General features: G+C 41.2%; 1 protein-coding gene across 4 annotated transcripts in view; it reads right to left on the minus strand.

Annotated features, from left to right (window-relative positions):
- The window catches only part of fto (FTO alpha-ketoglutarate dependent dioxygenase), a 97,205-nt gene that overhangs the window by 59,137 nt on the left and 21,769 nt on the right, over positions 1 to 16,299 (minus strand). For all 4 annotated transcript variants that reach the window (XR_009714199.1, XM_061276841.1, XM_061276843.1 and 1 more), the window contains exons 5-7: positions 13,842 to 13,921; positions 13,538 to 13,681; positions 7,701 to 7,820 (exon numbers count right to left, since the gene is read on the minus strand). Coding sequence is in view for 3 of the 4 variants with exons in the window: in XM_061276841.1 (XP_061132825.1) it covers positions 7,701 to 7,820; positions 13,538 to 13,681; positions 13,842 to 13,921 (344 nt within the window). In the remaining variant the exon portion in view is untranslated. The remainder of the gene's footprint in view (positions 1 to 7,700; positions 7,821 to 13,537; positions 13,682 to 13,841; positions 13,922 to 16,299) is intronic.

Genomic DNA, 16,299 nt, shown 5'->3' on the forward strand with positions numbered 1-16,299 from the left:
CCTTTGCTAATTAAATATAGAGACACGCTGCATGGTTTTGCGTAATATTACTCATTTAACACTACCGGTGTTTTCCCCATCTTCTGAAGTCAATGGTAACCTCGTTGGTAGGCTTTGTTCAAAAGGTTAAACTCGATGTCATAAGCAATCGCAAATGTCATGAAAAGTAGCCTGAAATTGATTCTCTCTTCCTTTCAAACTAAAGTCAAATCTAATTAGGTCTTCCATTCCTCAAGATAATTAGTTACACGGCGTAACTCAAGTCTAAAGTGCATTTTCCCGGATTTGCCATTTAATCCCCTTGATGGAATCAGATCGTATCAACTCTAGTATTCCAGGACTGAGTTATTTTAAGATCATACACTGTATACAGTATGTTGAACATTCAGCGTTCAATGTAAAAAGTGCCAGTGTCGCTAACCCCTTTTGCCAGATTAAAGCGGACGCCATTTGAGGGCGTGTTTGACTCCTTAATCCAATTACATGTCTCAAGAGGTCTTCTGTGCCGCGTGTTGCATTGTCCGGTATTTTTTTGTGATGTGGTTGCTGTGAGGTTTTCATTTTTTTTTTTTTTTTTAGGGCATCTTAATCCTGACAAAGCCAATCCAGTTGGAAATTCAGAGGCAGGGTAAAAATGCTCTCCGACAATCACATTTTATTTTTAGCATTTTTTCATAATATGAAAGAGTTAACAAATAATTTGCATTTTCTTTACCACATTTTTGGCACATGAGACTTCCAATAAATGCATTCACCACTATTTAAAAATCTAACGTCTAATTTTTGTCTATAATTTAATTTGGCTATCTTTAATGTCAAACTTTTCTTAGTCATCTTAGCACTTTTTAACACAAACCCTCCTTTTCCCACGTCTCGGTATGACACAGGAAGAATAACCAGGTCCCCTGCAGCCAACGCCGTCGAACGCGATTAAAGCCAGCCGGTGATTAATCTGTGCTGCCCAATAATTCCTCTTTACCACTTTAATGGATGTTATCTCTCCTTCTCTTGAAGGATCTTATCTTGCTGATCAGGGCCAAGGATGAGGAAAAAGTAAGGGTGGTTGTAGGTAGGACGATGGATGAACCAACTGGGTGGGGTGGTGGGCAAGCAAACCAAATCCATACAGAGGTAAATAAATAAATAAATCTGTAAATAACCAAGTAAATACATAACGGTGGTGGAATGAGCGAGCTTCTAAGCGGATAAGGCAGATCAGGCTCTGTAAAGTGCTCATTTGTTTTTTAAGAAGACGTGACAAGCCGCTTCTTAAAACCTGCAGATACAGTTGAGAAAAAAAAAACAGTCACACAAACAAAATAAATGATCCAAACCGCTGTCAATAAAACATCCACCGCCCACTTGCGGCGGGGATAAGCTGCCCTCCACATTGGATCAGACAGAAGCAGGTAGAAAGACCCAAATGTGCTTTTCCTCTTAATCATATTTCTTCTCAAATGAGCTAATTTTCTTGCGCTGAATGACAGTGATATAGAACAGCCTCGTTGATTTCGGCAATTTGACACAATCCAGAGCTCAAGACGCTGACACAAACTTGATGATGTCGCTTAAATGTGCTCCAAAACTCCCACATCAATCCTCCGCAGCTGCAAAACAATCGTGGGAAGTTCTATGCACCTTTGCTTACGGAACAAAACCCTCTTTATTTGGGAATCTAGTGCACACAAACATGTGTTGACATTACAATGCGACCGTTAGGTTCGCCTCCATCTATTTTCCAGAACGCTCATTAGGGTCACGGTAATATGTACGGGATTTCTATCATTCCATATTATTAATCTATATCTACATATATAGCACACAACCCTCCACCTGAGTATGTAAAAGAGTGTCAGGGTTCAACTTGAACTCGTTGTGATCGTACAACAGACGAACAAAACTGACATTTGCCACGTCTAAATACAAAGCCGCCGGGCCCCAATAGCTCCAGGTAACACAGACGCACGCCGGGAGCCGCCACCGCCATATCTGCCCGTAAAAATTCACCAAAGGGGTTTAAGCGTTTACCCAGAACACTATCAGGCAACTGCTGAAAATTCAGCTTACCCTGTTGAATGGGGACTTCAAAGGGAATGGCAAATACCTTCACGATGCAACACTTTTCTTCTCTTCCCTCCTTCCCGGAGTGCTTTTCATTCGTATTTGCAAACGGATGGTGTAACATGCGTCATTGGCCGCATTTTTTTCTATTTAAGTGAATAATAACAATAATCTCTGGGTAATTTTTGACATCTGAATGGAGCAAATCGGGACGGCTGCGGGTAAACAAGGTTGCACATTTATTGATTGCAAGATTATACAAATAAACGTATTACCCAAACAATAAGGTTGAATATGATTTTTTTTCCCCAAGACAATAAAATGTGCAAGCTGGTGCACAACCAGAAATGCTAAAATAAACAGTGACAGATAATAAATTGTGGCACTATGAGGCATATTCAGATACATGCAACTAATTTCGCTTCTTAGTGTGTGATTGGATAACAAAATATATAATTTGTTTAATTGTTGCCGTCATATTTTTTTAACACATTTGCTTAAATGGATTGGAAAAATAAAATAAAAGAAGAAAAATGAGTGCCAGTAAACGCGCATTTTTATTTTTTTTAAATATGCCTTTTTCCCGAGCTCTCCAATAACAGAAAAACAATGATTGCTTGCTGAAATTATTTAAGTCAGGCCGTACACTGGAAAGCGTAACATTTATTATGTTTTACAAAGCCATCAAATAAATGGGAGAAGGGATTAATTGCCCCCGGCTCGACCTTAAAATAATTATTTGGAGCCAGGCAAACTCTAAACTCCAATGAAATTGATACACTTTGATAATTAGATTCTTGGCACTGACCCGCTGGAGTCAATAAAGGTTATTAAGGCCAATTGCTGTCTAAACGCATTACGGGCAGGGGTAAACTGTCCGTCCAAGCGCCCCCTCCCTCCCCCCGGCATTACTCTAGCAACGCCAATATGATAATCCATTCTCCGTCCTGGGGCTCGTGTCTCTACTCTGCCGTACAAAAACCAGATTGGATTCGCTTAACCTTTTCCCGGACTTTGATCAAATGAGCTCACAGTGCAATAACATTTACATTGACCCCCCCAACACCCCACCTCACCTCACCTCACTTCTCTGCCTCACCCAGATACACATTTATTGTTTCTCGACTGAGTCTAACACATGAAGTTAATATGGTTGACTTCTGAGTTACTGCTGAATTTGATGTATAAACTAGTCCTTCTGATAGGAAACAATGTAAAGTTAGTAAGTCATTATAAAAACTTTAATAACTGTAGAGGGTGTGATTTAAATTTTATATAATAAGTTAAAGAAAAGTGCATCACGCTATGATAAAAGAAGCTAGCCAATATAAAATTAGACAAAATGTAAGTAAAACTATAATAAAACTACTATGAAAAATGAACAGAGTGGCCCATACATGCTATCTAGCATTAGCAGTGGTACCTTGACTTACAAATGCCCCAATTTACGAGTATTTCGGGTTACCAGATGCAACGCTGCTCAAGTGGAATAACAAAACAGTAGCTGACTCACTTTCAGCCATTTATTGAAGGGTACAAACAAAAATACAAAATTAAGTCCAAAACCCTGTAACTTAAAAATTCTCCCTGAAAATTCTAAATCTGATGACTTTTGAGGTCCATGTGATTAGGGATCATCTGTCAATTCCTTCACATCCCGACACAAAAAGGTGAAAAAAAACTGTACTTATAGGTGTGACCAATGTGATGGAAAACGGAGTGACATGCTGGGTGAACTGAGACAAGGAAGACATGGCCCTCAATACCATTTCCTGTTTGTTCCATCTTGATGTATACAATTGTACTCAGGCTGGAGTGGAACCCGTTTATCATTATGAAAGTCTATTAATTTTGCCTTGATATAAAAAGAATTTGCTCTAACAAGGCTGCTGTCAAGGCGAGGAGAACAGAAAGGAAGAGCAGAAGAGATTTTGCCACCGCAGCCGGCTCCGCCTTTTTGAAGTCAAGACGAGCCGCCGCTGAAGTCGAGGAAAGTGACAAATTAGGGGGGGGCTGTAGTGTGCCGAGCGAGAACTGCTAAATCAATTAAAGTCACATCGAGTGCAAACATTCGCATCAATGGCCTGCACGCACACACAAATGGAGGACAGGAAGAAGAAGAGGATGGGGTGGTGAGAAAACAGCACAGCAGCATCAAGCCAAAATTATTTTTCTGCCTATTGTGGATTATGACACATTGTTGCTAGTTCAAAGAAAATGTCACTATTGTGCAAGGGCCACAAGAGCAGACACCTGAGGAAACCTGTGAGACAGGTCAACCCCGATCACAGGGGAGTGGAGAACCATACTGTTTAAAGAGGACAATGAAAAAAGTAACAAATTAAAAAAAGATCCAAAACACACACGCCGACGTTGGCCGCAATGCAATGTTCTACTAAGGTGAGCCAAAAAATTCAGTAGTTAGAACAAAACGAAGAAGCTAGAGGTCGCCCAGCGGCGAGGCAATATCTTTGTGGCGGCTCGAACAAATGCACCCCAGTGTCTTAAATATGACAAAAAGATGGTGAAATGTTTTCACATCGTTTTACAACATATCATGCAACCTGCGGCCCGTGGGCCATTTACGGCTCCGTCAGAGCGTTTAACACAGCCGAATACTAATATAAACACGAATGAACGTTGCTGTGATCATTGAATGTTTTCAGAACTACATTGGGCATCGGAGGACTTTATCAACACGAAAAGGTACCCCTCGTCGTTGTGATGAATATGTATTTTATTTACAGGGAACCATATGGAGTCATTTCTACAGCTTCAAAGACAGGTGTTGGTTTCCAAATAAATGCAATAAAAGTGTGTGTGTGTGCGTGTGCCTGATGGAGAAGTGGGGTGGGGAGGGGGAGGCGCTCTTGATTTAAATAACGCAAGAGAAATGTGTTGTGATCGCAACACCCCCCACCCACATTTGCACACACTCCCCAAAAGGAGGAAAATCTATAAGTCACATGCATGGAGTGCTTTTCATCAGCGTATGGAAGAGGTCGATGCACGGGGATGTAAATATTGCTTGCCAGAGCAATAAATGTTGTCTTTCATCACGACGCCTGAATTATTACGTTTGCACGCCGGGCAAATGTAATATTATTTTTGCATCGGCTCAATGAATGGACAAAATAGAGGGGAGACATAAAACAAATAAACAAAGCAGCAGTATGTATATTAAAATTGGCTTATTTATTGTATTTAAATCTCTCTGTACTATGAAGTATGTCTCTCCATTTTTATTTTATTAGAAAACATTATTCAGATGATATTTACTATGTCGCTGTATATTTGCGGCTTTTATTTAGTCATAAAAGCCGAGCTTGAATTTCCTGCATTAGCTCAAGATGTCTACTGCACGGATGACATTTATTTACTTGTTACTATACGGACGCTTAAAAACATCATTAACTTATTTTCCCCCTTTATATTTATATTTGTTGTCATTTTAATTAGCAGAGTTTATGCTTATTATATACATGTGGATAAACACATCTGAGTTGTATTAGTTTTTTAAATGTAAATATTTTTAATACTTAAACATAAAATTGCTGATTTATCATCTACATCAAGTAATATACAAAACTTATATTCTTATGGATTTTTTTGAAGTCTTTTATTTTAAGTAAATGACCTTAAATCAGTGCAGGAACTACACGTGTGTCTTGTGGTAGTTGAATATCAAACCATCATTACTTTTACAAATATACATCATGTGTAATATGTTTTGATTTTGTTTCATACTTTTGATTTATTTTTTTGTGTTTTATTGATTTGCAAGTGCAAGAAAGATATTCAAATTCTCTAACACACACTTCTGAGTTTCACACATTCTCCATGATTCAATTCTATCTAACTATTTTGTTTCATTCAAGTATTTTTTGATCACATGGAATAATTCCAAATGTAAACCAAAAATTAGGCCATGGCTTACTTGGCTTTTCCGGGAACATTCGGAAAAAGCTTGGGTGACACTTCGAAACAAGGCGAGCGAGCAGGAGAAAGAGACCTCACATTTCACTTGATGCCGTTCTCTAAATGCACCTCCAAATCACTCACTTCATTTCAGGGCCCCCAGAGGCGGCACTCCAGATGATTAGCCCCGAACCCCCCCAAAAAAAAAGAACGAAAAACCTCACCCGTCCACCCACTCATCTCACCCGGCAGAGCTTGGACAGTGAAATTGCGAGAGATCTACGGAAAGAGAGAGGAGGCTCTCTCAGTCTTTATCCCCGCCCGAGCATTAGATGTGATTACTGCTCAGCTTCGCACACTGACATAGACTGAGAGCTTCTCCAGTCACTGGCGGCGGGCGGGCGAGCGACTCAAGGAAACACAGGGGAGAAAAAGAGGACGAGAGTGTTGGATGATAGAGGATGCTTCAGTGATGCAAGAGTGCCCCCTGCTGCTTCAGACGTCAAGCTTGTTAGACACGCAAACACTTTGGAGAGCGAGCGCAGTGTCGTGTTGTGTGTGTAAATGTGTGTGGCACATGTGTACAGCGCGATGCCGGAGACTTAATTATGAGTGTGACATTACAAAGTGATTCCTTTACAGTGGTGTCTGACTAATAGCCGCGTCCCTCCGCAATAAAAGCGTCTGCGAGGCTGCGATTAAACAAATGACACGTCTTTAAGAAGGCGGCCGTCCGTCATGTCACAAGAAACACACGCATTCCCTGGACGGTGGGCATTTCTTGGGCGCCTCGTCATTTGTGTTGAGGGAGTTTTGTGTTTACCTCACAAGCGGATGGGTGTTTACGTTGGTGAAGCGATTTTTTTATGTTGATGGTATGTTAGCGCCGGTTAGATTTGGTTGCTTGGTGAAAAGCAGAGTGAAGCTCAGCATTGGTAATTGTTATTTCTACTTTTTCGTTTTTTCAATTTGAATGTGTGTGTGTTTTTCAATTTTTGTAGTGTGTTTGGATGCTTTTAGTCTGAATATGAAGGCCAAATTTCAAAGCTAAATTTGAGGTGTGTAAATGGATGTCATACAATTAATTGTGAGTTTCTAAAGTACGTACTTATTTTTCAAATTTCAAGTGTTAGAATTCCATACTGTCTCCCATTTTTGATTTTCTCCCAAATTTCTAAATTGTAAAAAAATTCACAATTATTAAAATTTGTAGTATGTCAAATTAGTTTGTTTTTTCTGGGCACAAAACTATGGAGTTCCAAACACCACAATTAGTGCAAATTTTTACATTGGACAATTATGAATATTAAAATGTGATTTTATTTTTTTATTTCTACCATAAAAGCATAAGCAATTTTTGGAATGTTCTTTTTACTTATTTCTGTACTCCAGGAACAAAAGTTTTTTTGGGGAGATAAACAATTTCGTATTTCGACACTATTTCTTAAAACCACTGGGGGAAATTGTGAGCAAATGGTGGCAATGACGTTTTTCTAAATGTGTTTGTAGCTCACTATTTTTTTTAAACTGTTCTGCAACATTCCCCAAGAAGGCTGTGCCTCTCTCTCTCTCTCTCTCGAGTCCACGAAATGTCAGCGTCAATCAAAAGCGAGCATTATTAATTTTCCGCTTTTGTTTGAAACAGCGCTTGTGTATGATCTCATAAAAGAGTGTGCAAGTGTACTCTGTGTTGTGTGGTAAACACGAGATCAAAAGCTCACCATGGTCTCCATCATCTTCCAGTCTTTCTCTAACTCCTCCATGGGTTTGCTCCACCAGCTGCAGAAGCGTGTGTAGCGCCGGCCTTGAAACCAGTATTGACGTAGCCACTCAAACTCCACCTGCAAGCAAGTCGACAAACACAAAGCTTTACGATCTTGATCGAGTCTATAAGTAATAAACAGCCTTTTTTGTTTTCAGTTAGTAAAGACAATTGATCTTTGCTGTAACCATAAACGATTGAATGATGACACTTTAATCCCATCGTGGCAATTTAAGGGCGAGCCCGTTATGCGGTCCTCTTCTGTTCTCTCACACGATTTACTTTGCAGCAGTAAATTACCAAATTCGACTTAAGTGCATTAGTGTGAAATGATTTCATTGTTCCAACAGTCTTTGAAAGTCTACATGTGGGAAATACGGACAAACATATTGACGACTGAATTGGTCAGTATTTTTTACCATGAAAGAACGATGAAAACAAATTATCAAGACGTTTTTGACATGTTTTTTAAAATAAAAGATTTGAAATTTATCACAATTAATACACTTATTTTCCAATTAAAAAAATGTTTTTATAGCTTGAATTTTTTTTTATTATTAAAATTGAGGCGATAATTAATTATTGAATACAATTATTAGACTTTTTCCCAATTAAAAGAAGTTTTTATAGTTTAACATTTATTTATTATTAAAATTGTGACAATGACTAATTATTGAATATTCACCTTAACATGCCTTCAAGTACCATAACATTTTGATAAAATTTACAACTAAAGTAGGTTTTTTTTTTTATTCTCGCTGTTGTAGAATTGTTCAGAACATGATTTACCAGACTGTGTACAACACTGTAATCAAAGTCTTACCCAATAGAACACCTTAAAGCTCCGCCCACTTGGTACTATCCCGCTTCCCCATCCCTCCCGCCTCGTTTACAGATGACAGTCTCGCCTCTACTGATCCGCTCCAATCTACTCCGCTGGGACCCGGTTTTTTTTTTTGTGTGTGTATTTTTTTCCCGCTCTTTTGAAGTGCTGATTCAATCCTTGCAAGGAAGTGGCGTATAGCCAGGTGTTTCTAACTATGAGCCGTTTTTTGAGTTTGTTCTTTGTATCGACGCTGCCTGTGCCCTTTGTTTGCATCCCTGCCTAAAAAGTTGCAGGCGTAAGCGCGGATGTCAACGAGCGCCTCCCGCCTTCCCAATTGCCGCCGAGGCGAAGATAACGTAGTCCTCCCCCAAAACGTCCTACAAAGCATCATCGGTAGACGAAACAAAGCAAGCGGCACCTCATTTTGACAACTGTACAACATAAAGTGGAGTTGCACATATTTCAAATGGTAGTTCTTCTAAAGGAGCCTTTTCCCGCATTGTATCGTACAACACGCCCTGTTTATCGTAAAAAAACGGCGAGTGCCAAGCTGTTTATTGCCATTACATTTTTAGTTTAAACATAGATAAAGATTACAGATTTTGTATTTGACCAAAACATAGTGGTGCAGAATATTATTGTAAAATGAATACGTGGCATTTATTTGTATTCCCATTACTTCCTATGAGGAAACAAAAAATTGTTTTTAAATCCATAAAAATCTGAAACTCCATTTTAAAGACTCCACAGTTTCTAGTGTTCCTTATTTTTTTTCTGTACTATGTGATGTATTATCTAGTGTTGAGGCAGAACACAGGACCATTGCTCTGATCCCGGCAGGGATGACATGCAAGGACCGGCCCGTGTCGGCGCTACTCGGAAGCTTCTCGGTGGCTCCATACAAGCCAGCCTTCAAAGAAATGTCATCCTTTATGCTCTCCGGTATCCACTCCCCTTCGATCACCGCGGCTCAAACAAACAACAAAGCCATCGAGGCCCGATATCGGACATCCTTTCCTGTCTTCTGATTGTCTGCCTGTCCTTCCGCTAGGAGAAAACAAACCGCTTTGAGCCGCGATGGACTTTGTGGAGTTGTGGCATTTTGGACTGGAGCGTCCAGCTGGGCGCTACGAGGATGGACGGTTGCGAAGAAAGAGTTGTTGAGGTTGCTTTTTCTGATAGCGGCTCCCCCGAGGCGGTTGCTGTCATCTCCATTGGTGATGGACACACTAGCTACATATTAGTCACACGTTAAGCTACCTGGCTGCCCACTGTGGCCAAAAAGGACAAGTAACTCTCCATTTTTTTTCCTCTCCCATTTAATGAGGCACATTTTTTTTTCTTTATGGTATTCTCTCAGCGGACCTGATTAATTTCCAGGGGGACAGAGGGGAGCCCGAGGTGGGAGCTGATGAGAGTTGAATCGATCCCATTCCGCCGACTAGTGTTTACTTTGCCCCAGAAAGACCACACAGATCAGGTAGGGCGGGGAAAAAAAAAAAGCCACACACACACACACACACACGTCACATTATTTTTATGTGCGTGGCCCAGTGCTTATACTTGTCCAACGTCAAGCCCAGAAATGGAACTTTGAAACAATGAATTTTAGAGTAACATCTCAAATCTGTCTAATGGTTGACTTTACCATTCCAATACCGATTATTTAAATGTATCATGTATAGAAATCATTAAATCCCTTTATTGTGATTTTCACGTACATTCATTCGCCTAAAAAAAGTAGTAGTTTGACGCCATTGCTTTGCCCTCCCGTTTGTGCAATACAGCAAACAAAAGGTGAACACGTGAATTAAATAATAACTGTGTCACACAGACAACATCTGGCACAGATCAGAAGGAGACACGCTTTAAGAGATTACAACAAGATGTCAGACGCCCCTCAGGTGAGGCGTTTCAAAGAGACCTTGGAAGGTCACGTGCGCACTTCCCCCGTGAACATGCGTGTTGGGGTGAAGCTTTCAATATTTACCAACATCATTAGCGAGCGGGGTCCCTGAGGGCTTTCCGTCACACAACCACCTGGGAGGTGACACAGTAGCTTTAAATGGGACAAGGCATTTGCGTCTATGATTAGCATTTCAAAAGGTAAAACATGGACGCGTCCTTCTTGTAGGGTAAAGAAGGAAGTACGACCAAAAAGTGACTACAAGAGGGTGTTTATGTTAGGATATGTGTTTTTTTTCCCAGAATGGATCCAATTTGGACTGTTTACGACCACTTGTTTTGTTTGTGGCCTGAAAACATTCATCCGTTTTCTCCCACTCTTGAGCTTATTCGGGATAACAGCTGGAGCCTATTCCAGACGGTTTTGGGTGAGATGAAAATTTGAAAACATGTTTGTATTGTTTTGATTTTTAGTAGACAAAGTGTCCACTTGTTAATTGTTTGTAATGTTTGAGAGTTTAGTGTACATCCATCTGGGCTACAGCCAAATTTGCAAAATTAAATCCGCTCTCAGTTGGATAAATGAATAAAATTCTCATAATATCAATGAATTAAAAAAATTGTTGACTGTTGTTCATATGTTGACTAGGTAATTAGTTGTACTCGCTTAGCTCACTCTGTATGCCCAGCGCCTCGTTAGCAGGTGCTAGCTTTGGCGTTAGCGCTTTCTTTTGTTGAAAGGGCCCATAGGGCGGTGCTCGGGTCAGGATGCCTGCACGTCTCAGGCTTGTTCACACTGCAGTCGTCCATGTCAAACACAACCTGCGCAATATGCAGCCTGCCGCACGCCAAAGGTGGACCGCCGTCATAAATAACGCCGCTAACAATACATCATTTAAGTGGGTGTTCTGCTCTCGTGGGCAACTTCAAACAAATGGCCACATCGATCATTGCAAATGCCAAGAGAGGGGCCCCCGCCAGCTCACTCAAACAACCAAACACCCACCACTTCACCTCAACACATACATTAACATGCAACTGCTTTCTTATAAACAGCAATTTGTTTTTTTGAACAATTATGTCTTCAAAACTATCAAAAGCGGGAATATTTTACTTGATTACTTGACTTTACGTGATTAAAAAAAAATCTACCTATAGAACGGAAAAATTTAATTTGGAAACACTTCGTAAAACTAAAAGTACATAAAGCTTGCGTACTACATACTAGACTACCCTCATCAATAAAATTATGGAATTTGGTATGCTAAATTCAATTTATTCCAAACCACTAATTAAATATCAATAATATGTTATGATACCTTCTTAAGATGCTTACAGTGGGGAAAACAGACTAGGAAGAAACCCGTTGATTTGAGATATTTTGTCTAGATTTTAGTTATTGCAGATTTGTATTCCCGTAGCGAGCCCATTTTTGCTAATCCTGGAAAGCTAGCAGGTGTTGCCAACTACCCCCCCCCCCCCCAAAAAAAAACGCAACTCTATTGTTTGGCTCAGCTGAATAATTAATATTGTCTACAACCTTTAAACAACCTTACATCAGACTCATCCGTCATGCCCGCCCGTTGGGGTTCCCGGGATGCTAGCGTTGGCTAAGATGTGCAGGCCTGGGGAGCCCAGGGTGCAGAGGGGAGGGCAAAGAGGTGAAGTGCGATATTAACTGTTCGCCAGCGGCAAGCTAGCGGAAGAAGTCTCTGTTGACCCTGCAACACCCCGAGTTGAGTTGCTCATTGTTGGTAGTGAAAAGGGGTTAGCGAGGAGCGCCGGGGTAAGACTCCATCTTTAGATAACATATGGGAAGGCTGTTACCATGCAATCCATCACAGGCTGCGGCAAATGAGAACTACCTGGACTTTGAGGTGTTGTTTCCCAGAGTGGAAACAAGCGAGTAAACTGAGGGAGGACAGCGAGAAGCTTCTTTTTCGGTAGCTTTAACATGCTAGCATGTGCCTCTGGGTGTGCACAAGGAAGTGAGGGCATGTTAAACCAGGATCAAATGTGGGTTCATGCTAAGCACTACCTTTGATGGCATTTTGGAGACTGCTGTTCAAGGTTTAGGCACACTGGACACCTTAAGTCCAGTTTGCTTAACGTTCACAAGTCAAAAACCCATACATTTCTGCGCCAGACTTGTCGGACTAGATGTCATATTTCTAGCAAAACGTAAACGGTGTCAATCAATGACATCAATTGTTCCTGAAGTCACTTTTTAACAATAGAACTGCGGTACACAGAAGGACTTGAAATAATCCACAAAGTAAAAACTCAACACATGCATGAGCAGGACACATTCATTTCACGTAATGAATGTGATCATTCTTAGTTATAAAATACTTTTGCAACGGTGTCACGCTTACTGTACTCTACAGCGCGCAAATGTTGGCAGTGCACAAGAGCGCACATGGTTTCACTTTAAATTCATTCCATTCTATATTAACAATGATATTATTTATTCACTGGATGTCTGATGTGTCATATCTGCAGCTGGTATTGAACCACTAGCTCCAAACATAAAGATAAGCCTTGAGTCATACACGCGAAATAAAACTAAAGAAATACATACATACTATATATCAATAAATAAATAATAAATGTGTATTTGTGATGTCCCAAACTTTTTAATGCAGTCAATGCACAGTAAATCAATTAGCCTAAATAAATGTCCTGTTGCTAATCAGTTGAAGGACTAAAGTTGTATTTTTCAGTACTGGGCAGCCGCCCCCCATTCGCCTGCCTAGAAAACACACACACACTAAAAATCATGCGCAAACAAACAACATAAGTCAGACAGCTTTAGTGAGTTATTCTCCTATTTATGTTTTTATGAGTAAAACAGATGTATTTTATGTTTGCTAGTAATTTTGACAACTTTTGAAGTGTTCTGTTTTCACTTGGCGTTAAAAAAAAACAAAAAACAGAGCCTTATTTCCCGGACCGGCCTCCTTTGATGCCATGTGGTGAAGCAATACGGTACCGGTAACACTGCCGGCTTTTCAAGCATATACAAAATGTGACACTGCTGTGATGTGATGCGGGAAGTCACTCACCTCATTGTGGATCTCCTCGCAGCGTTGCATGGTGGCCGGCCTCAGGGTCGTTAAGCTGCGGGAGCCGGTGTCCGGGTCCGTGTGCAGGTTGGACAGGGCCTCCTGGCACCGGGACTGGATGTAGGTCAGAGTCCCGCTGGAACACTTGATTGGGGCGGAGATACAGAAAAATTCTGATGCACATACTAGATGATGACCACTATTGACAAGGTTATATATGCTTGACTAAAAAGCAAGCCGTGCGGATATTTGTCCAGTTGTGATTTAACAGAATTAGTAAAACGTCAATGTAAAATTTCCTCACCTCAGCCACTCTGTGGGTGGAGCTGAAGCGAACGGCATCTCCGGCAAGGACGCAGTGCTGGTGCGTGCTGTTTAGGCTATCTGGAATTCAGGACAAAGACAACAAAAACAAGGTCAATTTAAATAGTTTAAATATACATTTGGTGTCTTGTTTACGGTTTAGTATAAATATAATGGGTATAATTAAAGGTGCGCTGTCCTAAGTCGTTTGCTTGTGTAAACAAACTTTTGTGTATATTAATGTTTTGATCTGAATTCCACAAAAACCAAAGAATTGCCCCTGCCGTTCCAATACTTTAGAAACAGACTGTAGTTACGTATAGACAAGAGTCTTAAAAAGTGGAAAACTCAGTATCAGTGTGATTTAAAAGTAAAGAAAAAAAAAAACCAGAACAAAATGTACAATATACCTGGGGCCAATGTGGCCCAAATTTTGGGTATTGCGCGACAGACTGTGTTGGGTCCACAGGGAGCAAGCAGCACTCTAGCACGGTCTCTTAATTAGCAAACAACGCCAGATCACACTCAATCTGTCGAAGACGTCCGCGCCATACCGACAAACATTTGTCCAATATCGCGGGAGCTTTACGGAGAGGCCTTACTGCTGTTTCCCGCCTATCCCGCCATGTGCTTCTTGTGAGTATAGATGTTCCACGGTGCTGTCGTTATTTGCCTCATAGACCAATAATTAATTTAGCCACGACAGGCGACTGTCGATGGCAGCACATGCGCGTATTTACACCCGCCCGTAGCGGGGGAGTACACCGTCTAATGCCTGCGATTTGAAAGTCAAACAGCCGAGCGCTTCGGGAAGACGATATTATTGTTTGGTTGGAAGCGAGAAAAAGGTGGCGACAAAGAAAACAACTTTGCCGCCATTTTTTTGCCCTCCCTCACTCTGATGAGATTGTGACGGATTAGGTCCCCGGGCGGAATTACTCGGCGTCTTTAAAACTGTTTATATCCAATAACAAATTATCTCCATCAATCTGCTCTTTTCTTGGCACGCCGGATGCGTTGGCGGCATGGGGATGGGAGTTGAGGCAAACTCAATAACTGTAATAAGTATTTATCTTTCTTTCAACCCCTGCGCCTGCTGCCACTTGTCCTCCTTTTTCGAGAAAGCAGGCTTTTAAATATATTGGGTCAACTCGTGTCTGCACGCACCCTCCCACCCTCCTGTGTGCATTGGGACCTGGGAATCTGATTATGGAACAGGCCTGGTGTCAAGACTTGCATTGTTCCTTATTTAACTGGCCAAATTCTATTTCGGTGGAGATGGTGCTGATTCAATTCTGTGGTTTTAGACATTAGCAGTTGAAAAGGGGCCGCCGGGAGACAAATGGCAACGTGGTGGCCGTCACTTTTCTGTCCAGCCGTCCGTCCGGCTATTTCTTGCTTCCTGCCTTTTATCCAACACCAGGAAAGAAATGACTTATGGTCTTCTGACGTACGATTCACACAGACGTTATTTCTTACAAACGAAGAAGTCCGGCATCGACCGAAAAAGCGCCGACAACCTCTGCGTGCGCATCTCGTGCCAAGTACTTAATTCAGGTGGGCCGACAAAGCGACAGACGGCCGAGGCTCCCACGGAGCGAGCCACTATCGGCGCGCAGCAGTCGGGGCCTCTCAAGGGCGTGCTCACTGAGCGAAGCGTAAATTCCCTCACTGATCCGCGACAGTCAAGTCCCATTAGAACGCTCCGCGCAACGGCCCATCACTCTATTATCGGGCCCCGGCCTGAAACTGACGGTTCTATTGTAAATCTCATTGAGGCTAAAAGGAGGTCGGCTTCAAGCCCTGTCAAGACGAATGTGAGGGACAGGCTGCGACAGACTCGGAAAAAGAAAATGTAATGTCTTCAATGAGTCATAGATTGATTTAAATTCAGATTTCATGCTTGTCAAAAAAATGGCAGGTATCTATCACATGCCTGTTTGTAAGACAGGCATATTTGAGTATTTTATTGATGAAATATTGGGACATCGTAAGGGGATGCATTTTTTTTTTTTCACTCAAGCTTAGCCCATCCAACTTTTGGCAAGCGGAAGGGCCACCAATCAATCTCCGCTATGAATAATACAAATACGAGAATTGCATGCATAAAAACGGAAAGCCAGAAAATGTCCCATTTTTTTTTTTTCCCCCCTTAACGTTTTATTACCAAATCCTACTGATTTCTCAGAGAACATAAAAACTTGGTTTTGGCTTTGTCGGCGACATAATAATCAGCATGAATGTGTTTACCGTCTAGTGCAGCAATCTGACCTCAGCCTTAAACTTTGATTTACATCGTGAAACTTTCAGTCCATCTGTCTGGCTTCAGCAACTAGCATTTCCCTAACCTCTGCTAATGCACTCAATTTCATGGAACTTAAGTTTGCAGTGCTGCCGCATACATTCACAACACCTCAGATCACTTTCACCGGCAGTCAATTTTAAATGGCGAGAATAGA

Source organism: Syngnathus typhle, linkage group LG4, assembly GCF_033458585.1.
Source record: "Syngnathus typhle isolate RoL2023-S1 ecotype Sweden linkage group LG4, RoL_Styp_1.0, whole genome shotgun sequence".
Classification (NCBI taxonomy): Eukaryota; Metazoa; Chordata; class Actinopteri; order Syngnathiformes; family Syngnathidae; genus Syngnathus; species Syngnathus typhle.